This window comes from Dermochelys coriacea, chromosome 11, assembly GCF_009764565.3.
Source record: "Dermochelys coriacea isolate rDerCor1 chromosome 11, rDerCor1.pri.v4, whole genome shotgun sequence".
Lineage (NCBI taxonomy): Eukaryota > Metazoa > Chordata > Testudines > Dermochelyidae > Dermochelys > Dermochelys coriacea.
The window spans coordinates 76,774,798-76,798,051 of record NC_050078.2 but is presented as its reverse complement, the minus strand read 5'-3'; the positions used below and the strand labels follow the sequence as shown (position 1 = coordinate 76,798,051).

The 23,254-nt window shown below is 56.2% G+C and overlaps 1 protein-coding gene across 1 annotated transcript in view; it reads right to left on the bottom strand.

Annotated features, from left to right (window-relative positions):
• Positions 1–273: 273 nt before the first annotated feature.
• The window catches only part of SLC19A1 (solute carrier family 19 member 1), a 31,256-nt gene continuing 8,275 nt past the window's right edge, over positions 274–23,254 (bottom strand). Inside the window, exons 2-6 of the mRNA XM_038422302.2 lie at positions 19,463–19,788; positions 7,590–8,334; positions 5,075–5,267; positions 3,858–3,999; positions 274–1,684 (exon numbers count right to left, since the gene is read on the bottom strand). Coding sequence (XP_038278230.1) covers positions 1,496–1,684; positions 3,858–3,999; positions 5,075–5,267; positions 7,590–8,334; positions 19,463–19,639 — 1,446 coding nt within the window. The 5' untranslated portion in view covers positions 19,640–19,788 and the 3' untranslated portion in view covers positions 274–1,495. The remainder of the gene's footprint in view (positions 1,685–3,857; positions 4,000–5,074; positions 5,268–7,589; positions 8,335–19,462; positions 19,789–23,254) is intronic.

The following is a 23,254-nucleotide window of genomic DNA, read 5'->3' as shown; positions in this document are numbered from 1 at the left end:
GGCAGAGCCCTGCAGTATTTGCTGGCCCGCAGCTTAGCCCCCAGGCTGGGGGGAGGGGAAGGGTAACGACATCGCGCATAAGGCTGGGTCCTCAGCAGATTGTCACAGCGGGGTGTCTGCTACGGGCCAGGCACCTCCCCCAGATACCAAGGGCAGATGGGTGTGTGCAGCCAGCACTGCCCATCAGGCTGCGGGCACGCAGGCTGCTGTGTGCCACTCCCCAGCACACAAGGGTTGTGGTCTCGAGCTGCCCAGCCCCGGTGGCCACCGCTGCACCACCGTGCAGGCTGCAGGCCCCAGAGGAGCAGAGCATCTAAGGGCAGCAATGGGCCCCCTAGCCCTGCGCTGGGCTGCCAGCTGCCCTCGGCCATCTGTTACAGTCAGTTGATGTATGCCAGGCAGGAAGGCACAGCTCACCCGCTCAGCCTCACCCAGGCCAGACCCTGACCCTGACCCACAGCTGCCCAGTGGGGGGGCAAGGAGAGCCAACCACAGTCCTGCTTGGGTCAAAGCTCCCTGGACATATGCAGTACGAGCCGTAGTTATGCCACAAGGCCCCAGGTTAGCACAAGGACTTTCCAGCCCTGTAGTACAGGGCAAGGCTGCTCAGTGGGCCATGCTGTAAAGCTATGGACCCGTGTGCAGGAAGGGCATGGCTGGTGTCCCCCCCCCGGTGTGGCAGCAGATTCAAGGCCCGGGGGAGCCATGGAGGAAGCAGCTGGCTGGGGCAGTAGTAGCTGCAGCGGCTGCACAGGTGCCATTCAGACAGTTGCCGAAGCAGTGCATGGGGGGAGGGGCAATCGGGTGCAGTGCTCCAAGCCCCAGAGCCTGGAGTCAGGTGATTACACAGGATACTCAGCTTTCACTACAGAGAGCACGCTTCTAGCCCTTGTGGGGCAAAGCTGGAACACGGGACCCATGAGGGCTGACACCAGAGGTTAAGAAAAGGGCCTCAATGGCTTTTCTTAGCAACATCTTGGGTGTAGCCCCCCCCTGATTTTCTGGTTCACTTGGCACAGGTCACCCTGAATGAGTGTGTGTGTGCACAAGTGTCGATTGGGAAAACCCGGCTCAGGAACCACATCAGAAACGGAGCCGTGTCACTCAAAGCAGCAGGCCTGGCGCTGGGACGGGATCTCCGGGTTGGCGCCGTTCTGTCCTCAAAGGCAATTCTTAACACTGGGGTTTGCACGGTGCAGCTTCTTCTGACGCTGAGGCTGTGATGGGAGCAGAGCCGCGGGCAGGAGTGGCAGCCTGGCAGCCAAGAGTGAGCACAGCCTGGGGATTAGCGGCCCCTACGAGCTAGGCCAGGACTGTAGCCCCACTCTGGCCTGCGCTACTGGCTTTCTCAGCTGCGCATTGACACGGCGAGGAAGGTGAGAGGACCGCGGCAGGGCTGGCTGCTGGCTGGGATGGGCCCGCCGTTCCCTGGGACGGTGACGCGGCTGGGGTATGCACACAGGCCACTCCCTTGCGTCTCCTCTCCCACCTGCACTCAGATGTGCACGCTGCCCGGCTCCGAGCTCCTCTCCTTCCCTGGTGCCTCCTCAGCAGGGCTGCAGAGCTCCTTGGCGAAGGCCGGCTCCTGCGGCACCTTGCGCCGGCGGTGCCTCACGGCCTCGCACACCGCTGCCCCGAGATACACCACCGCCAGCAGCGTGAAGTAGGCGAAGTACACGTAGAACTGAGGGGGAGAGAGAGCACAAGCCCAGGTTAAGCCCGCAGTGCTGACCTCGTGCCTCTCCCCGCACTTTCTGTACCCAGCGGCAGGTAGCCGCTTTAGCTCCCCGTTAACTGCTGTGTGATTGGGGGGGGCGGCTGTACCAGGGCCTGGAGGAGCGGCAAAAAATCATGGCGAGCGTGCAACCGAAGGGAACAGCCGTAAGCGGGCTGCTCCACGCTGGCTGCGGCTCTCGCCCACCAGCCCTGAGAACGGGAGCTGGGCCACCCCCGGACACTGGGCCCAGCCTGGGGGGCAGCCCTCTGCCAGGAAAGAACAGGGGCACCCTGTCAGCCAGCCAAGAGGGCAGTGCAGCAAGAGTGACTGAAAAGGTTGGGGGTGGCTGAGTGTCAGAGACCCTGGCGGACAGGGGTGGGGCCGGTGAGAGCTGCCGGGGAACTGTGGACGGTCCCAGAAGGGAGATGCAGGCATTTCCCGGGGAAGGCCACGAAAGCAGGCGAGGAAGGTGCCTGCTGGCTTGAAGCTGCGGGCAGAGGCCCGGAAGCAGTGGATGAGCTTCCTCCTGACATCCCCGCCCAGGGCGCCCGAGGCAAGGAGCAGGGCAAGCCTGGGGCATGTGGCCGTCGAAGGGAGCTTGGGGCACTAGGGAGGAGGCAGTGGGGGCCAGGGGGGATGCGGGGAGGCAGCGGGGGATGGGGCATCCAAATACAATTTTGCCTAGGGTGCCATTTTCTCTAAGGCCAGCCCTGTCCCCACATGGGAGGGCTGGACCCAGGAGAAGAGAGAGGGGCTGAGGGGAGTGAGGGATGCTTTACGGGCAAGGATGAGAGGCTAGAGTGAAACCCCCATCTTTGACCGGAAAGGCTTTGGGTCCCGCTGGGAACAGCAGGGTTGCCCTCCAGCTGACGGGCTTGGGGGAGGGAGGGTGTCCTGGCAGGACCCGAGGAGCCCAGGTGAGGCTGAAGATGCTGGCGTGTGATATGTGGGAGGTCATGTCATGGGAGTTTGAAAACTACATACACTGGACTGGTAACTACACCGTTTGGGGAGTTATGTTTTGAAAAATTTGTAATAAACCAGCCCCAAGGAGGGGTACTACCAAAGCAAGAGAGCCTAGTGTAGCGTCCTTCGGTTACCTGAGAAGGAAACTGAGGCAGGCATATTAGTCTTGCCATGGCCTGTCACAAGAGGGTGCTGCAGGTGAATGGTGGCTCTATGACAGGAACACTATTAAATTGGCCCAAACAACCTTAACTCTGCCCCTTTCCCGCCACCAACCTCCGTGGAAGGGTGCCATATTTTTCCATCAGCCTTTTCCCAAGCGAGTTCCTCCTAAGCACGTGTTCATTTCCCAGGGCCTGGGGAACTCGGCAGCCCTCGGGCTCAGCTCCCATTTGTGAAAGTGAGCAGCAGAAAAGCACAAACCTGGCCCCATGGGCAAAGCATGAGCCCCTCCCCATCCAAGCCAGCCAGGGTACTGTTCCCTGTGCACACTGGGCTGAGGGCACTTTCCAAGGCTTTGCTGGGCCTCTACGGCTCTTTAAAAATGGGGCACACGGTGAAGTTAACCCTCTTCGGCTGACTCAATGCTGCTGTGCGTACATCATCCAGGAATGCACACGGGGCAGGGGGGGAGCTGTTTGCAGCTGAGGTTGTAGCAGGTGCTTCCCTAACAATAGGGAAGGGGCAGGGAGGAAGCCAGGCTGGGGGCCCACACGTTGGCATGAGCTAACTTGGCCTGCAGCGCCATCCAGCAGGGGCCTGCTCAAGTGCAAAAGGGGTTTCCACATGATACAGGTCTAGGGCGGGCGCAGTAACCAGCCAGGGCAAAGCCAGACGGTGAGCAATACCGATCCCCAGTCACAACCCTGCCCTGCCCGCCATGGGGCTACTTTCATGGCTGTTGGGGGCAAAGTTCCCTCTGATGTTTGACAGACCGTGTCTGCAAAAAAATTCTTCTGTGCAAATTGTTGTGCACACCGTGTTTCGCCGTGTGCGTGGAGTTCAGGGTCTATGTGCACGCACATGCACACAGCTTAGAGGGAACAGTGGTCGGGGGTTTCCCTTATCCTGCCCAGCCACCAACCAGCCCGTCAATAGGCTTCTCGGCCTGGGGCAACCCCACCCGCTCGGCCTCCTAAGCGGCTCCCCAGGGGAAGCTGAGCAGCCCCCTTACCTGCGGATGCACCGAAAGGCCCAGGCCCCGCTTGTCTGATATGATCATGGTTACGATGGTCTTCAGGACAGTGGCAAAGAAGGTGTTCACGCCAAACACCAGGGCACAGAGCTCTTTGGAGAGGGAGGTGGCAATCTGGAAACTGCCATCGAAGCGAAGAGAAAGCAGTCACTCAGCTGGGCAAGGCAAAGCCACGACCGTACAAATACCGACGGGGCATCTGTGTCTGGCGGTGAACGTACAGCCAGCTCCTCAGCCAGTGCCACGAGCGCCCTGCCTGGACCTGCGCTGGCAACACCCGCTGAGCCTGTGACACGTCCGTCTGTTTATAGGGCAGGGGTAGGAGTCCCTGGCTAGGGCCTGTGCGACCCAGCTGGGATCTCTATGGGAGGCACAGGGTGGGCGTTACCAAGCGCCTACTTACGGGAGCACTCAAGGCGCCCTGGGTCTGAGAGGTTGTGCTCACTCATCACCTCCCAAGATCTCACAGGAAATACGCCACATGGAGTTCCTGGCAGGCCCACCTCCTGCCTTAGGCTGGCAGAGCCTGGCACTGCGTCTGACTGCGCCGTGCCCGTGGCCTTCTCTCTGCCGCTTCAGCCTTCAGGGAGGCAGACCTGCCCCCTCCGCACCAGGGCAGCTCGAGCCCATCTAAGCCCTCGAGGCAGTGCTTGGGGGGTGCTGCGGGCCTGGGACTCCTGCAGGCTCCGGTTCCAGTGTGCTTTGGGCTGCAGGGAGTGGTGCTGTTGTGCTCACGCCTGTAAGGGGCTGGAGAAGGCAGCTGCCATGCGAGCTGCCTCTACGGCACTGCCAGCACAGCCGTGACCTGCACCAGCCCCAGGCCTGGACCAGTCAAGGGCCAGGGGCTTGGGAGATACCTCATGGGAAACGGTCCCACCTACAACTCACACGAACCCCCGTGCCACCCAGCCCCACTAGGCACTGCGCCAACATGGAGAGCGAGGGTCAGCAGGCCTCTCTGGATGTGGGCTGAGGGGCCCCACCGGAAAGCCCCGGCTGCACTGGTCCTGTCCCTCTGCTGGAAAGGGAGCCCAGCCGCCAGCCCCTCACCGCAGCCCCCATTCTTTGCACTCTGATACCCAGTGCGCTTGCCGGGGTGGTGGCAGACCCAGTGTCCAGCTGCAGCCAGGACTATACACCTGTGTCCATGTTACTAGTGGGGGACCCAGCAGAGTGAGACCCCCCCCCCAACTCACATGGCTATGGGGACCAGGAACTGGTAGGAACCCCTGAACAGGATGTAGGCCCCGTAGCAGAGCCAGATGTTGCTGGTGGTGCTCATCAGCAAAAGCAGCCCCGCCTGGAAGGCCGTCACGCCGCCAATCACCAGCTCCGACCACAGCGCCCAGCGGATCTTCATGTAGCCCGCAGCGAAGGCGGTGATGGCTCCTGGGGAGACAAGGCGTCAGTGACTGCAGCCTGCCCGCAGGGTGGGCCCGTGCCCAGGGCAGGAGCCTGCCTGGTTGCATCTGGCGCCACAGTGACAGGATGTAACCCAGGGCCACACAGCTGGCAGCACGCATGCAGCTGGGCCCCTGTAAGCACAGCGCTCACCTGCCCGTCTGCCCCACAGAATGAGCAGCAGGCCCAAGGCATTCACAGTCACTCTGCCATGGCACTGCCCTCCCAGCCCTGCCACATCTGGCACAGCCCTGGCTCTACCTTTCCCGTGGGACACACTCTCTTGGCAGGCACCAGTACGGTTGGGAGCGCGGTGCTGCGTGGAGTCTGGGGGGGCATGCTAAGGCGTTTGCGGCCTGCCACGCAGCCATCACCGCTCTGTCACCTCCCTTCAACCAGCTCTCAATGCCAAAAGGCAAAGGACTCACTTCTCTGCCAGCAACTCCTCCAGGCCTGACAAACTCACTGCACCCAACACACTGCGCTCCTATGACTGATCCAAAGAGTGTCCTGTGAGGACTCAAGTGCTGACACACTGCTGGCTAATGCCACAGTGAAATGCACGTACTGACACTAGCAAAGGAAGTGTGCAGATGTACTGAAATCATGTTTTAAAATTTGTCCCAAGGCCATGTGGACAACCTGGGCTCGTGCCCGACACATGCCTGGCTAGTCCCCTCTCCCTGATGGACAGCGACGAAGCAAGCCCCACTGGCATGTGAAGTTAACAGGAAAAGCAGGCTGATGGGAAAGCAAGGGGGAGCTCACCTGAGGACAAGCAATGGAGGAGAAGAGCCTTATGAGGGGCTGCATTTCAGAAGGGGCTCAGACCCCTGGCTCATCCTTCACGGAGGACACTAGTGAGCCATGTGGGCTTGTGCTGTGGGGCAACTGTTCGGGGGGAGAAGGTGCTGTAGACAAGGAGTTTAGCTGGCAGAGTTCAGTTTAGATTCTAAGAAGCGTTATCCCCTTTGTTTTACATGTCACCTGGTGTTCTTATTACTGGTGCTCTTAAATTTTAACCTTGGTAAATAAACTTCTGTTTGTTGTCACTCTGACTAGCTCTCCGTGCTGAGTTGTTCTGAAGGCCTGACCCTGAGCTGTGCCACTCAAGCTGTGCGCACACTGTCTCTTCGGGAACAGCTTACCTGGTCACTTCTGAGCCACAGACAAGACGGCTTCCTGCTCAGGGCAGGTGGTGGTGAGGCATCTCACAACCCGGGGCGCCCCTCGGGAGCAGCACACAGCCACCTCAGCCCCCTGCTGAGTCCAAATGGGTCCTATGAGGAGCATGGCCCAAGTGCCATGAGGTTAACAGGTGTGAGCTGTTGCAAACCCAGGAGTTTTAACTCAGAGAGTCCCTGGGAGGAGGTTCAGTGGCTAGGGATGCCCCCTGGCTAAGTGCTTTCCCAACCTGCTGCTGCATGGACAGGCCCAGCTTTACCACGGCACCCTCCAGAACCAACGCGGTACAGCCCCCAAGCTCTGGCTACAGCTGGAGCTGTGGGACTGACTCGGGGCATGCCCCCTGCCCCGCTCACTACAGGCTGCTACGCCATGCATGCTTCAGCTGAGTGCAACAGCTCAGAGAGCCTCCGTGCTGCCAGATTAAATCGTGAGTTCAGTGCTCATGAAAACGGAGGCGAAGCTCTCCAGTCTGGGGGCAGATGCTCTGCCAGGCTCCTGCACTCAGCCCGTGGCTACATGGGCAAGCTGCACCCATGTAACAACCAGACAGACAGCAAACTGGTTTAGTTAAACCCCTTGCGTGGATGCTGATTTGGGGTTAAACCAATTTGGGGTCTAGTTTACGTCAATTAGAGACAAGTTTAAATGGCTCTTAAACCCAAATCAGAGCATCCACACAGGGGTTGGCATCTCATCCGCTAAGTCATCGAATGCTTTGTGCTGCAGAGAAAACCTTTGCCAGACAGGGACTCCTAGACCCCGCCCGCTCCCATTCCAGCAGGAGCCTGCCTGGCGCAGAAACGCGCTGGGCTGGGACACGCATTGCGAGGGAGGCACGCTGTGAGCAGCAACTCACGTCCAGCTGGGAGCTAATCCCCTGTGCCGAGCAGCTTTTGTTTCAGAAAAGCCCAGCAAGGTCACATGCGGTGCATTCCTGGGGAATGAGTGCCTGGCTCAGAACATGCCAAGTGGGGCTCATGCCTCGTAATCCCCTTGGCCTCCAAGAGCCCCTCCCTCTGTTCCCCTGCCGGGTAGTGCTACAAGAGCCCCCGGAGACCCCTGTGGACACCATGCAGTGCAGGGGAGCAAGGGGGACCCCCGGAGGCAGACAGGGCCGTGTACCGAGCAGCGTTGAGGCAGCATCCACCCCGCCGTTGTAGACCTTGCTGTTGTCCGTGGTAGGGTAAATCTCATTCCACAGGAGCTGCACATAATAGAGCATGAGATAGTAGCCGGCAGAGTTGAAGATCCACCAGAGGGACCAGAGCCGCAGCTGGGGCAGCTTGGCGATAGTGCCGAGCTCCCTCAGCATACGGAAGAGGGCCGAGCTGCGCCAGCGGGAGGGTGCAGGGGGCACTGGCTTGCCCCCGACGGGGTGCATCCTGTCCAGCTCCGAAGGCGAGGGGCCATCGCTCCGGTTGAAGAAGAGGCTTCGCTTGGGCTGCTCCAGGAAGAGCGTCAGGACGAGCCCAAAGAGCATGAACCCTAGCGAGACATAGTTGAGTGTCATGAAGGGCACCCTGCCCACGGTGACGCAGAGCTGTCCCAGCACCGAGCTGGTGAAGACCCCCATCAGCACAGCGGCGCGGGAGTAGCTGGCCATGCGCTGGTAGTGCGAGGGGGTGACCAGGGAGAAGATGTAGGAGGAGTAGGCTACGCGGGCCGCCATGGTGATGCCATAGAAGAACTCCATGAACTGCATGGCCAAGATACCGGTGCCGAAGAGCAGCAGCAGCCAGATGGAGATGTGGCTCAGGCTCTGCAGCACCAGCACCGGCTTGTAGCACAGGTAATCTGTCAGCAGGAAGATGGGCACCAGGACGGCCATGTAGGAGTACGACAGGACGGGAGTTATCTCGTTGGTCACCTGCAAGGCAACACAAACCAGTGAGAGCAGGAAACGGGCATGCTCTGAGCCCCAACGCTCACATGTCGCCACACGAAGGCTGCAGAGCAAGGTATGTTAGGGCGTGGGGCAGGCTGGCGGTGGCTCCACCTTCTGACTGGGGGGCTGGGACCAGGCTGACCACAGACGTCTGAATACGGATCCTGGCACCTCGTTTTAGCCTCCCCCCCCCACGCCACACCTCTGCACTGCAGTGCTCTAGCTCAGTGGTCCCCAAACTCTGTGGGGGCGCCGAGGAACATCCAGGGGGGCATGGCAGGGCCCAGGACAGTCCCCACAAAGGGGCAGGGAGGGAGCCCCAGCTTTGCCCTGACCCCACCCCGGCCCCAAACCCCAGCCAGGGCAGTACTCCCAGCTCTGCTCCTGGCCCTCAGCCTCGGCCACGGGCCCCTGCTTTAAGCTCCCGGCCACCAGGACTCCACTCCGGGCCCGGGGTGGGGGCACAGACAAACTCTGTTACAGGTCGGGGGGATGCGAGAGGAAAAGTTTGGGCACCACTGCTCTAGCAACAGGACTGCACAAGCTGAGCTTTGGAAGCTGGTCTGCTCTGGAGCCCTGAAGGCTGGGCACTTCAGCAAACTGTCGGAGTCAGAAACACCCCAAATTCCTCATCACCCCGCCAGGGCTTCCGGCATAGCAGCCAAGAACTCTGCCAGGCGAGGATCTGGGTGCAGGGGGAATCTAGATGCACAGGGGCTTCTTGGGGGGTTCTGCGTGCAACGGTAATGCGACTCTGCAGGAGGGCCCAGGTGAAGGTGGTTGGGGCTCAGCGGGGAGTGGGTCTGGGTGTGTGGGGGATAGAGCTCAGCAGTGGGTCTGGGTTTTGGGGGCTTAAAGGGGGGGTCCAGATGCTGGGCGAGTGGGGCTTGGAGTGGGGATCCAGGTGCAGGGGGAGTGGGGCTCATGGGGGGGGGCTCAGCAGAAGGGTCTGGGTATGAGTGGGTCTGGATGCACAAGGGTTGGGTGGATGGTGGAGCAGATCCCTGTACAGGAATCCCTCCCCCTGCAGCTGAGGATAGCTGCAGGAAGCGGGGGGCGGAGTTTGCAGAGCTTCCTGCTCCTGCAGCCAGGGAGAAATCTGGGGGTGGGTCTGACCTGGCCCTGGATGCTGTGCAGGAGAAAAGGAAGTCCCATCCTCCCCAGCCCCAGCCAGGCCAAACAGCTGAGCCCGGCTCAGGCTTCCCCGCTGAGAAGCCAGGTCTTCCCGCCTCCTGCCCACAGTGATTTATCTCTTTGCTGGCTGCTCTGGGCACCTGAAATATACTGCTGGGAAGGGTCGCATGACCACTCTTGTGGCTTCCCTTTGCTTCCCCATTAGAAAGGCTGCAGGGGACATAAATTCTGGGCATTCACAGTGGTGCAGAATTCCCCCAGGAGTATAGATTGCATGAATGCTCCCACAGCCACTCATGGATCACACAGAGAAAGGTACCAGCCAAATCGCCCCATCTCCCAGCCTTGTACCTCAGGAATATACTGGCGTGCATTGCAAGTTTATTAATTGGTTCACTACTTCATCAATGGAGAGTGGATACACACCAGCCTTCGCAAACCTGAGCAGATTTACCAGCCACTGCAGGCAAACTCACTGGTAAAGATAAAGAGTAAAACAAGTTTATTAACGATAAAAGATAGATTTTAAATGAGTATAAGTGATAGGCAAAAAGTCAGAGTGCTTACCTAAAGAAAAGAAAATATAAGAACGCAGTCTAAACTCTCAACCCTATTAGACTGGGCAACATCTAAATTAAGCAGCTTTTCTCACTCCACTGGATATTGCAGTTCATAGTACACTGGTTTCACCCTTGAAACCTGGGCCCGTGTCTTCTGTTGGAGTCTTCAGTCTTCTCGGTGTCCTTGTTGCTTGCAGCATAAGTGCAGGGAGAAGAAAGGGCCAAGCATGGGTCCCCTATGTTTTGTTTTATACCCTTAGTCCATGTGCTTGGAGAATACAAGTCCAGGCACGTCTGGGGGCATTGCTGAGTCCCCAGGCAAGGTTGAGCAATTCCCCTGGTGTGGTCTTATGCTGGTGAGTCACTGAACTGTAGCTCCCATGCTGAACAATGGTTGTTGATGGTTATTTGTCACCTGCCCGGACGTTGGTTACTTTCCTTGCTGTTGTCTCTTGGGAGATAATATCTGGCCGATTCCGCAACTTACCGCACATTTTACTGATAACCATACCACACAATCTCATAACTTCATATGCACTAATGATGTACATATTTAGATAGAACAGTGACTTTCAGCAACTCATAACCTTTCCCCTGATGTCTTACACGGCATGCTTCATATGCAAGATCACCATTATATATAAATGAGAAATGTGGGGGTTACAGGGCCCTCCCCCAAGGTACAGAGTGTCACAGGAACCCATTGTCCCATAGCCAGCTCACACTGCACTTTGCCACAGAAGCATCTCCACTACCTACACCAGGGCACATCCAAAGGGGGGATGATTCAGGCCCTGCTCCCCACCAAACACTCCCCAGTTCAGGTAGAAGTGGGCGGGAGGGCCTGTGGTCAGCCTGAATCTGAAGCCTTCCCCCCAGGCAGGCATGTTCACAAGCCTCTTTCAGTTGATAGAAGTACATGATGCAGGGCACGAGTGGGGAACTGGGGAAGGGCTTAGGCTGCACTTCTGGATGACCTTGCACCCAGTAACACGCCTCTACTGATCAGGTTATGCACTGAGTACAGTGGGATGCCTTTCAAATTGAGACAACCAGCCCGCACCACGCAATGTGCAGGGGAGCAGCAGGTTAATTCCAGCACAGCCTGTCTGTGAAAGCCAGGAGCAAACACTGACTCTCAGAGGTTCTGCTGGAGACAGTGGGAAAAAGGGTAACACATGCAAAACCGTGTCCTTTTGTACAGGGAGATCTTGACAGACTACCAACATGCCAGGACCACTACCAATAACTGGAATATCAGTTAACACCCTTATTGCCAAAAACAGCTAAATCAGTAGATCTTAGCAGGCCTCTGCAACAGCCTTAGCATAGCTGAGCAAGCAGCCAAGGAGGGGGGTGACCCACTGTCCTTCGCAGTAAGAGCTCTGGTGAAATTGCTGATGCATGTGATTTAGAAAAACAGGAAAATTATCTGTATCTGCCCTTTGGGATGCGTTTCTCAGGGCCCTTAAGACATGCGGACTCTGCAAAAACACATTAACTAATGGTTTGAGGAAACCTTTTGTTTAAACTTTGAAACTGTTTAACAAATTTTTTTATTGACATGTTGTTGTTACACTAAGCCAAACAAACAAGGAGAGAAAGTATGGGGCCGGTGGATGTACCGGGAGCACTTCGTGGGCACACCGTAGGGTCCCCAACCGCAGGCAGGAAGACTGGCCAATTGGCCAGCTGTCCTTGCACCACTCAAAGCCAGCTCCAGACTTCAGTAATTATTGATTTTGGGGGTGTTTTACTAACCGGTTGTGGATGTGTGGAAGTGATTGAGACTAAATAAAGTGAAAGCGCTCTTGCACTGTGCTGTTTGTGCCGTTTGTGCCAGCCACCTAGCAGTCGGACGGCCGTGTCTCCATGGAGTTATTTCCTGCACCGCCTCGCCAAGAGTAAGTTACCAAGAGCTTTGGGGTCTTAGAATCACGGTAACAGTTTGGGCCCTACACACAGCAGCAGGCCGTTCGCAGCAGCCTCATTATTGAGGCCGAGCCGCTTAATAAAATCCTGGGTCCCTTATCTCAGTGAACTCGACAGCCTACCTTGTGCTGGGCCCAGCACTGAGCAGATGCCTTTGCCTGGAACTCAGCATTCCTTTGCATGAAAATCATCAGCGCGGGGCTCCCAGCCTGGCCCCCCACAGACACGCTAGCACGGAGCCAAAGTCCTCTCTCATGCAAAGCCCGTGTTCCTGCCGGCGGTGCAGAGAGCTCCACGGCACGGGAATGCCTGGCACCCCCCCATTGCGTCCCAGCTCCTCCGCAGGGTCAGAGATGGCCACAGGGCAAGGCCTGCCAGGCCAGAGCCCAGTGTGTACAGGCACAGCCGACAGCGAACACACAGCACTGTCGATGGGGGAGGCTTGGACCGGTGCGATAGAGGGGGAAGGACTCACAGCCATGGGAGAAGGGGGCAATCTTGAGGCAGAACGTTTCCGCCAGGCCCCCTACTCTGCCGGGCCTGCGTGGGCAGAGCTTCTGCTGCTGGCACTGGTGTGTGCGCGTGAGCAGGGAGCTCTCCGCCCTCAGGGAGCTCAGCGCTGGGCTGACAGCCCAGGACACGGGGCTAAGCTCTGAAGCTTGCCCAGGGGAACATGAAGAGTTGCCACTGGTATTTTAAGCAGTGTAAAGTCTCCTCCTCTCCTAGAGGGCAGGGGAGAGCTGGGTGGCCTGCTCCCTGCTTTCCCCAGCGCTGGAGAGATGGGGCCACAGCTGGGAGAGGGAGAGGGAGAGCAGGGCAGCCTGCAGAGGCAGTCCAGGGAGGCGGAAGCACCCCCGTACAGAGGGGAAGCACAGGCCAGGTGCACATTCTGCTCTCAGGGCTGAGGCTTCCTGGCTCGTGAAGATCTCTAGTAGCTGCACACACACACTCCAAGCACACACTTCAGCCACCCCTTTGTCTCCCCTCATCTTTGTAGCGGTGGCGGCGGATTCCAGGGGAAGGCCACGTGGCTTGTTAGTTCGGGTTTGCATTCAGACGCAGTGGCCTCTCTCTGCCTGATCTCCCCACACAATGCCACAAGGGGTGCTTTGGCTTCTGAGTAATCACCAGCAAAGAGGCGGAGCGCAGCAGAGCCAGGACCCAGGGCAGAAGCAGGCAAGCTTCAACTCCGGAGCTTAGAGAGAAAGGCAAAGGCTTCCCCTAACTAGCACGGACTCAGCAAAAGGGCCTGGAATGGGCCCTCACCAGCTCTGCCAGTGCCCATGTTAGCAGAGGACCCTCACAGCTTCCAGCCCGGGCCCAAACTCCACAGTAACATAGATGTGTGCACTGGGAGTGACCTTTGGAAAATCTGCCCTTAATCTCTCTGTATCTCAGTGCCCCCCCATAAAACAGATCCTACCCCTCCCTGCATGCATGTACAGGTCCTGGCACAATGCGGCTTGTTCTCCCTCAGGGCCCAGGCGCTGCTCTCACACAATAAAGAACAGAAGGGGCTCTGGCTAGCGTGCTCATCCAGCCATTCCCAAGCTGCCTGCCTAGGCCAGTAACTGAGCAGTCAGTGTGGGGCAGAGAACATCAGAAGTGAGTGTGACTTTACCAGAAGACAGTGAAGATCCCAGCCACGGGCGCTCTCCAGCCAAGCTGCTGCTATTTGTTCTTACACAGCCACTGCATTCCCAGCTGCACGTGTCCAGCTCCACACTGCCTCTCACTGCAGAAGAGGGTTGGGTGTTTGAGAGCCCACAGAGGCTGTGTGCTGGGATACTCCACAGAGAAGAACCTTACTACCAGTGGCAAAAGCCTTGTGGATGGGGGGAAGCGGTAGACATGGTATATCTTGACTTTAGTAAAGCTTTTGATACTGTCTTGCATGACCTTCTCATAAACAAACTAGGGAAATGCAACCTAGATGGAGCTACTATAAGGTGGGTGCATAACTGGCTGGAAAACCGTTCCCAGAGCGTAGTTATCGGTGACTCACAGTCATGCTGGAAGGGCACAACAAGTGGGGTCCTGCAGGGATCGATTCTGGGTCCAGTTCTGTTCAATATCTTCATCAATGATTTAGATAATGGCATAGAGAGTACACTTACAAAGTTTGCAGATGATATCAAGCTGGGATGGGTTACAAGTGCTTTGGAGGATAGGATTAAAATTCAAAATGATCTGAACAAACTGGAGAAATGGTCTGAAGAAAATAGGCTGAAATTCAGTAAGGACAAATGCAAAGTACTCCACTTAGGAAGGAACAATCAGTTTCACACATACAAAATGGGAAATCACTGCCTAGGAAGGAGTACTGCGGAAAGGGATCTGGGAGTCATAGTGAATCACAACCGAAATATGAGTCAACAGTGTAACAATGTTGCCAAAAAAGTGAACATCATTCTGGGATGTATTAGCAGGATTTTTGTAAGCAAGACACGAGAAGTAATTCTTCTGCTGTACTCTGCGCTGATGAGGTCTCAACTGGAGTATTGTGTCCAGTTCTGGGCGCCACATTTCAGGAAAGATGTGGACAAATTGGAGAAAGTCCAGAGAAGAGCAACAAAAATGATTAAAGATCCAGAAAACATGACTTAGGAAGGAAGATTGAAAAAACTGTGTTTGTTTAGTCTGGAAAAGAGAAGATTGAGGAGGGACATGATAACAGTTTTCAAGTACTTACATGGTTGTTACAAGGAGGAGGGAGAAGAATTGTTCTTCTTAACCTCTGAGGACAGAACAGGAAGCAATGGGGTTAAATTGCAGCAAGGGAGGTTTAGATTGGATGTTAGGAAAAAATTCCTGTCAGGGTGATTAAGCACTGGAATAAATTGCCTAGGGAGGTTGTGGAATCCCCATCACTGGAGATTAAGAGCAGGTTAGACAAACACCTGACAGCGACAGTCTGATAAAACTTAGCCCTGCCATGAGTGCAGGGGACTGGATTAGATGACTTCTCAAGGTCCCTTCCAGGCCAGCGATTCTATGATTCTATGACTGCAGCCCCACAAAGCTCTGCAGTCGTCAGAAAACCACTTTGGACACCTCACAGGGGCACCAGCAGCCACCGTCCCAGCAAGTCAGTGCAGGCACAAGAGGACACAGCCCTCTAGTCACCAGAGTGGAGAGTGTTGCTGGACAGCGTTACCAATGAGAGTGCCCAGAGATCATCTCCCCTCCCCACTGCCACCAGCAGGAAGGTGCAGGCAGCAGGGAAGGAGACTCCCTGTCCTCAGAAAGACCGGATGCCCCTGCCCTGCTTCTCCACACTTCTGAATCTCCCCAGCCGGCTGGGATTGCTGAGCAGCCATGGCCTGATAACTGTGCAGAGTCCCCAGACGAGCCTCTCCCTGCCCTCTGAGCGGCCCTGCCCAGGACGGGAAGCGAGTCAGGGAGAGCAGCAATCCCGTGCTTGGCCCACAAGGCCACAGTACAGACCCCTTGCCTCCCATCCGTCGTCCTGCCCCTCGCGCTACCAAGAGGGGATTCTGTGAAGCACTTCGGGCTCTGGCTCATACAGAAGACACTACCCAAATTAAAGGTGCATCCATTGATTTTCAGGCAGCCGAGACCAGTAGATTATCTCATCTGATGTAATCACAGGCATTACACCTACCCCCAATACTGTTAGTATAATCCCCGAGAGCTAAGGCAAACACACTGACTGGCAGGGCAGCGTTCGCCAGCCCTAGCACCAGTGCATCAATCAGACAGGCCTGCTTCCATGGAGCTCTGCTGGTGCCCTCTCTGGCGAGGCTCTGCACATGCATCGGGCACAGAAAGGTTAACTAAAACGGGCACATTTTAAAAGCCCTTTGTAAACACGTTTCTTTCTTTATAAGCTCCTTGTTTTTCCCCCTCCCACAGCACATACCCAAACTGCTCACACAGGAAGCCACAGCTGATGGCTCTGAAATTTGACCTCTTGGAAAGCGAGGCAGAAGGGAGGCCCTGAGCACAGAGCACAAGGGTGACATGATCTAGTCCACGCAGTGTTCTGCACCAGTCCTTGGCACACTGTAACCCCCATGCCAGATCGCGTGCGCTTAGCCAGGTGCACTCCAGCCAAGGCTTTCCAGAGTAGCAGAAACTGCTACTTGTTAAGGCGATTAATTGGGTTAAAACCTAAGCCACCAGGAAAGCCAGGCAGGGTTCGTTTATGGTGTGATAATTATACCATCCAGATGATCACATGGGTCTGTTGGTGCTGCAAACCAAAGAGAACAGTTCAAATCTGGCATTTGGACAAAGGAAGATACTTTTGCAAAATCGTTTTTTTAAATTATTTTTCCAAAAATTTGTCCAGCTTCAACCCCACAATGGACACTTGGACACTGTAAGGGTTGGGGGAGTTGTTTAGATTTCCATGACTGGGGGGTTGTGCTGACAATCTGGATTTTCCAGTTTAGTCACATGGGGGAGGTTCAATATTAAAAATCTCCACTTTTCCAAAATTCCGATTTCACAAACATTTCCTTCAAAAGCATGATGTTTCCAGCGCAGGAATGAGTCTGTCGACACATTTCCAAGCCCAGCGCAATGCAAAATACTGTTGGATTTGGGCAAATCCTTTTCCCTGTTTTTCAACTGGCTGCAGGATCTCTTCCAGGGTCTTCTGTGCAACTCCTCACCCTGGAATCCCCCAGTGCAAAGCCAGGCACCTGAGAGGGAAGAAACAGGCTGTAGAGAGGCCTTATGGCCTCTAAGTGCCTCTTTTACTTGGCTATTTAGCCATGGGGGCATTTTTTTTATCCTCATACGGGTTTGTTTTTTTCATTTGTGGTATAGATTTAGTGTGATCCTCTAGTATGGTGTTTTTAAATAGTCTCCATGACGTTTGCTGGCATTTCATCCTGGCATGTTGTTTTCAATTTCCATTTCACAAGCGTCCTCACTTCTGTGCAGTTCCCCTTTTTGAGGTTCGATGCTCCTGAGGTGGCTTTCTTTGGCATTTCCCCCTCCAGGGCTGTGACATGTAATTCCATTCGGGCTGCGAGTACGGAGAGTAACGACTCCAGCGTGGAGGCTGCATGGTGAGCGCACACACTGCACTGTCCTAAGCCGAGAACGCCTCCAGGAGCCGGCGCTGCGGTACCACTGCTCACCAGCGCTGCCCGGCTCGGCTGCATGTGCCCCGTCAGCCAGCAGGGGTTGGGTCTCTAGTGCCACAAAGGGGTGAGAGAAGGACTCTCCTTATCTGTGTGAGGGGCACCGTTCCCAGCATTCAGCCAGGATTCACAGAGGCGCTGGGCTTCATCTGGCCCCTTGGCAGCTGGGGGCACAGTGCAGAAAGGGAACTCACAGCCTGCGCTGATTCAAGGTCCTGCCCTCCCCCACACTGCCCATTCCCCTTCCCCTCCCTCGCCTTCCCCCAGCCAACCGGACCTGTTTACAACAGCAGCAGGGGCAGGGACAGAGGGGCAGGGACAACACTCACCCACATTTGTCACGGAGTTTGGAGAACCTCAGATGCAAGGCCCATGGAAGCACATGAGCCCATTACTCTCTGGGAGGGGCCAGCAGGGGTGGGTCAGTGGCAGCAGGGGGTGGGCACAGAGTCTCCTTTGCGCTAGCACCCCCCAACACCCCACAGAGCAATCACGCCGGGGGATGACACCTGGGCCAGCTGGATTGAAAGGCAGCCAGAAACCATGTCGTCCCCAAGCATGCTGTATGCTCCCCCCACAGCCTGGGAGTGCCCATATCCACGGCAGGGTCTGGCACACAGACCATCCCCACGGGGTGGGAGGTGGGGGAGCTGTGGGCCCTGCAGAACCAATGGGATAAAGTGGGATGAAAAGTACCCACTCTTCCCTGCTACTGACAGCAGCCTCCTCTGTACCCGCAGCTCCCAGCTGACTTCTCTGGGCCTGCCAGACTCAGATGAGAACACAGCATGGGGGAGCTGTGCCACATTGCCAGTGTTTCCGAACCACAGCCCATCGCTGTCTCCCCACCCACCCTTCTCTGTGTCCTCTCTGCCGGGCTCCCCTGTCACTCCCACCAGGCTCTGCCTCGGGAGCCCTGAGCACAAGGCCCAGGGCTGATCCCTCGCGGTAGCACTGGGCAGTGCCGAGGAGCCCTTTGGCTGATCACAGAGAGGATGTTACAGCCTCTCCCTCCCCTGACAAGCCATATGTGAAACGTGCACCTCAGACTGCCCCCCATCACGGCAGTATTCAGCTGGCCCACGGCCTGACCTCTCAGAACTACAGCGACTCAGACACCTCCCCTAGAAACCCAGCGCAGCTGTCTCCTCTCTCCTGCATGCCAGCGAGGCAGGGTAACTCAGGGCTATGCCTTGCTACATTTTGCCATCTCTGACCATGCCCGTCTGAAGGGTTTCTCATTTCCACTGGCTGAGCTGGGCGGCCACAGCACAGATGCAGCAGGAACTAACAGCTCTGGACTCAGGGATGGGGAGGGCAGCGGGACAGCATGGGGAAGCAGGATCTTTACACAGGATCCATCAGGACGCGGGGGTCTCAGGCATCTCCCCTAAACACAGAGGATTTTACAGGGAGCAGGGTCTTAGCTTGGGCTACCCTTGGCCCAGCTCTCACATTTAAAAACCAGCTTAGTTTAACTCAGCCCCAACATGCGGGTGGCCCTGGGGCGAGCTAGTCTGTGGGCACAGGAACAGAGTGCACCTCCTGTGGCCTTTCCACGGCTCAGCGAGACACACCGAGCTCCCAGAGGTAGCGGCTCTTACGAAGGGGCTGAGAATGCCTCATGTGAAGAACGTGGCACCGGTGCTGTCTCCAAACTCTAATGTAGCATATGTATGCACAGGCTGTGTCCCCTCACACCGCTGGATAACGCTGGAGAGGGGTCCCCTTTTCACTGACAGCCTCCCAGATGGACCCCTCACCCTGAGGTGCCATTGGCCTTCGGAGCTCTTGAACCACATGCAAAGGGGCAGTAGGTTGCAATCCACCTAAAGGCAAACCCTGTAACCCAGCAGGGGACTAGCACACAGGGACGGAGAAGAACTCCCACCACCCCTGCAGATGTGCTGGGGCGCTCTTGCTGCTTGAGAAGAGCATTGCCTGGTTGTGTGAAAAACACAAGGAATTGCGCATGCACAAACAGATATAAGGGGCAGACACTGACCTACCAGAGGGGAGAGGGCTCTGAATTGCTGGTACAGAGAGCACACCTGTCCCGGATGGATGTACCTCTCACTCCAGTCCGGTGCTGTCCCACCTCACAGACAGATTTGCATCACTAGCACGTAGCTGTTCTCACCTCCCCCTCACTGCTTCATCTCAGCACTTACTGCTCTCCCATCCACCAGAGAGAATCACTTCAGTGAGCCCCTGTAGCAGCCCCCCAGGAGCAGTGTTTACGGGAGCCTAACTTGCCCTTAAAGAGATGCTGAAAAGGAGCACACGTTGCAGACTGCTGCTCTCCAGAGCCAGGTGCATGGCAGCTGCATGGTGGGGGAGGCAGAGAGACACACTCCGCAAACTTACCTCTTCCATGGTGAAGTTCTTGTCAGCTCCCAGCAAGTAGGGGGTGATGAAGCTCTCCCCAGGTCTGATCTGGGTCATGAAGCCGTAAAAGCAGAGGTAGAAGACGAGGAACTTCCAGCGCTGGTCCACTGCAGACTCAGGGGGGTGCATTACAGAGCCATCATCCTCGACAGACATGGCTCTGCCGTGGCCGTTCTCTGGTACATCAGAGGGAAACGACCTTTTCCCAGGTGGCCGTCAGACAGGCTGAGCCACTTTCAAGCCAGTCTCTCTGTCTCCTTGCAGAGAGAATCTCCCACCCATAGATCTCGGTGCTGCTGGAATTTCTGTGGATATAGCAGAGTTTGGCAACAAATCAAATTCCTTTGCAAAATAATTGCAAACAAATACCCTGAACTTTCTCTCTGGTATATGTTTTTTCTAGCTGCAAAGTCGCAAAAACAAAAAAGCTGATACACACTTCCTTCGAAGACGTGGGCAGCACAAATAGATGGGTGTTCTCAGAGGATGTTTAAGAACTAAGTAAAATAAATCGCAATTCTCAGTAAGTCTGGTTTACAGGGGTTTGTTTGTTCCTTTCCCTCACTCTTTAGCTAATACTTGAAAATCCCCACTTGTTCCACCGAAAAGCCAGGCAGATTGGTTTGTTTCTCTCAGCTGGAAAGTTTTACTCCCCAAGATGCTGAATTCCAGGGGAGGCAAATGGGAATGTTGCAGTGACTCAGTCCCACTGAATTTAACAGAGAATCAAAGCCCCACCGTAGAATGCTGTGGGATGGTTACCATTCTCTATTAAATAGTCTGTAGCAGTGATGAGCTGCCAAAATCTTAACAACTGGTTCCCTATAAAAAGTTCTGATTTAAGGGATGTGCCTCTGTCCTGCCCCCTCCCACCTCCCCCCAGGTTCTGTCCTGCCCCGTCCTGCCCCCCCCCCAGGCCCGTTCTCCATCCCGGGTGCCTGCTGGGGGCGCAGGAGTCCTGCAGCCCTTGCATCAGTGGGGTCGCTCCCGGCATGCGGGGCGGCGACTCCCTGCAGGCAAAGGCTGCCAACTGCCTGACTCCCCACTGCGGGATGTGAGCATCCCTGAGCGGCAGAGGCCAGACAGCCCCACAGCGCAGGAGCGGGAGAGACTGGGGGGAGACCAAGGCAGACCCCAGCCATGGCACCAGCCGGCTCTGCCCGGCTCCTGGGGCAGAGGCGGCTGCTGTTGCCAGGGGCCTGGCTCCCCGGCCCTATGAGGTGCCCAGTCACATGGTGCCTGATCTCCCTGCCCAGTGCAGCCAGTCGTGCTTCTTGGGCTGGGCAGGAAGCAGCATGGAGCTCGGCCGCAGCTGCTGAACGAGGCGGCATCGGATCGGCCTCTGCCCGCGGGGCCCCAGAGCGGCTGCCCGGATGGCTACGCAGTGCAGGTACCAGCTGCAGCGTGGCCCCTGCCCCGAGACAGGACGCAGGGCCCCACAGCCCTTCCCCAATGGCGCTGCTCCATGCTCCTCCCTCTAGCACCAAGCCCCTTCTCCAACCAGGGCCGGCTCTAGGATTTTTGCCACCCCAAACAAAAAATTTTTTGGCAGCCCCTGTTTTTTCATGCCCCCCCCACCCCAGCTCCACTCCTTCCCAACCCCTTCCCCAAATCCCCAGCCCTGCCTCCTCCTCCCCCGGGCGTGCCACACTTCCCCCCCCATTGTTTCCTACAGCTTCCCCCGCATGAGCAGCGAGGGGGGAGGCAGCACGTTCAGGGGAGCAGGCGGAGCAGAGGTGAGCAAGGGTGTGGGGGAGCGCAGGAAGTAACAGGTGGGGGGGTAGAGGAACCGCTCCCCGCCCCAGCTCACCTCTGCTCCACCATTGCCGCCTCCCCCGAGCGCGCCGCCGCTCAGCTTCTCCTCCCTCCCTCCCAGGCTTGCGGCGCGAAACAGCTGTTTGGCGCGCGGCAAGCCTGGGAGGGAGCGGGGAGAAGCAGAGCGGTGGCGGCGGCGCGCTCAGGGGAGCAGGCAGAGGCGAGCTGGGGCGGCGGGGCACATTTCGAGGGGCAGCATGGCCGGCGCCGGAATGCCGCCCCTAAAAATGTGCCGCCCCAAGCACCTGCTTGTTTTGCTGGTGCCTAGAGCCGGCCCTGTCTCCAACAGCCCCCTTCTATAACACTGAGCCCTTCACCAGGCACCCTCCCTAGCGCCGCGAGTCGGGGCCCCCTTGACCTGGGGGGCTGCCCCAGCCGAGCCCAAGCCTGGCTGGGACTTTCTGGGGCAGCGACTGCCTACCCAACCCTGCTCCGTTCCCTGTCCCCTGACCGCCCCCCCCAGAACCTCCGCCCCCTCCAACCACTCCCTGCTCCTTATCCAACCCCTCCTCCCAGCCCCCTTACCATGCTGCTCAGGGCAGCGTGTCTGGATGCCGCGCGGCCCGCTGGAGCTCGCAGCTCCCCACCCCCACCATGCTGCTCAATGCAGCAGGAGCTGCAGAGCTGCCCAGGAGCAATCCAGAGCGGCACCCTGAGGTTCTGAAAAGAGGGGGGAAGGCGGGGTAGGGACTGGGGGAGCCTCCCCAGCCGGGAGCTCAGGGAGCCTTAACAATCGGTTCTAAAACTGCTTCTAAATTTAACAACCGGTTTGCACAAACTGGCTCCAGCTCACCACTGGTCTGTAGGTTAGGAGCGCCGTTTCCATAACTTCCTACTAGTGACACCACTGTTAAGCTTTATAGGCCTATTCTTTAAAACTTGTTTGTTTTCTCTTTAGGCCGGTTCTAAATATAGACTGTTAAACTAGTGGCCTCACACTCATCACGATGACATAGCTAATTCCACAGAGAGTAAAAAAGAATTCAACTGACTCTAGAGTAAATGTAATAGGCCCTTTTTTTCCAGTGAATACAGCAGATATGAAGTTGTGCACCTACAGTAACTATTGGGCAGGGATGTTGGAACAATTTTTATAGTGAGGATGCTGAGAGCCATTGAACCACACTGTAAACCCTAAAAAGAAAAGGAGTACTTGTGGCACCTTAGAGACTAACAAATTTATTTGAGCATAAGCTTTCATGAGCTACAGCTGTAGCTGGTTAAAATGCAGGAAACAAAGGGTAGGAATAAATGGTCAGATTTCAGAATAGAGAGAGGTGGTAGATAGTGGTGTCCCTCAGGGGTTTCTACTGGGACCGGTGCTGTTCAACATATTCATAAATAACCTGGAAAAAGGAGTAAACAGTGAGGTAGAAAAGTTCGCAGACAATACAAAATTACTCAGGACAGTTAAGTCCAAAGCAGACTGCAAAAAGTTACAAAGGAATCTCTCAAAACTGGGTGACTAGGCAACAAAGTGGCAGATGAAATTCAGTGTTGATAAATGCAAAGTAATGTACATTGGAAAACATAATCCCACCTGTACATATACAATTGGGTCTAAATTAGCTGTTCTCTGAAAACATCCGCTCAATGTGCAGCAGCAGTCAAAAAACCTAACAGAATGTTAAGAACCATTAGGAAAGGGATAGATTAGAAAACAGAAAATATCAATGTCTCCATATAAATCCATGGTACACCCACACCTTGAATACTGTGGACAGTTCTGGTCACCCCATCTCAAAAAAATACAGTAGAATTGGAAAAGGTTCAGAAAAGGACAACAAAAATTATGAGGGGGATGGAACGGCTGCCATATGAGGAGAGAGTAAAAAGACTATGACTTTCAGCTAAGAAAAGAGACGACCGAGGGGGGAGATGAGAGAGGTCTATGAAATCAAGGGTAGTGTGAAGTGAATAAAGAGGGTTATTTACTCCTTGACATAACACAGGAAC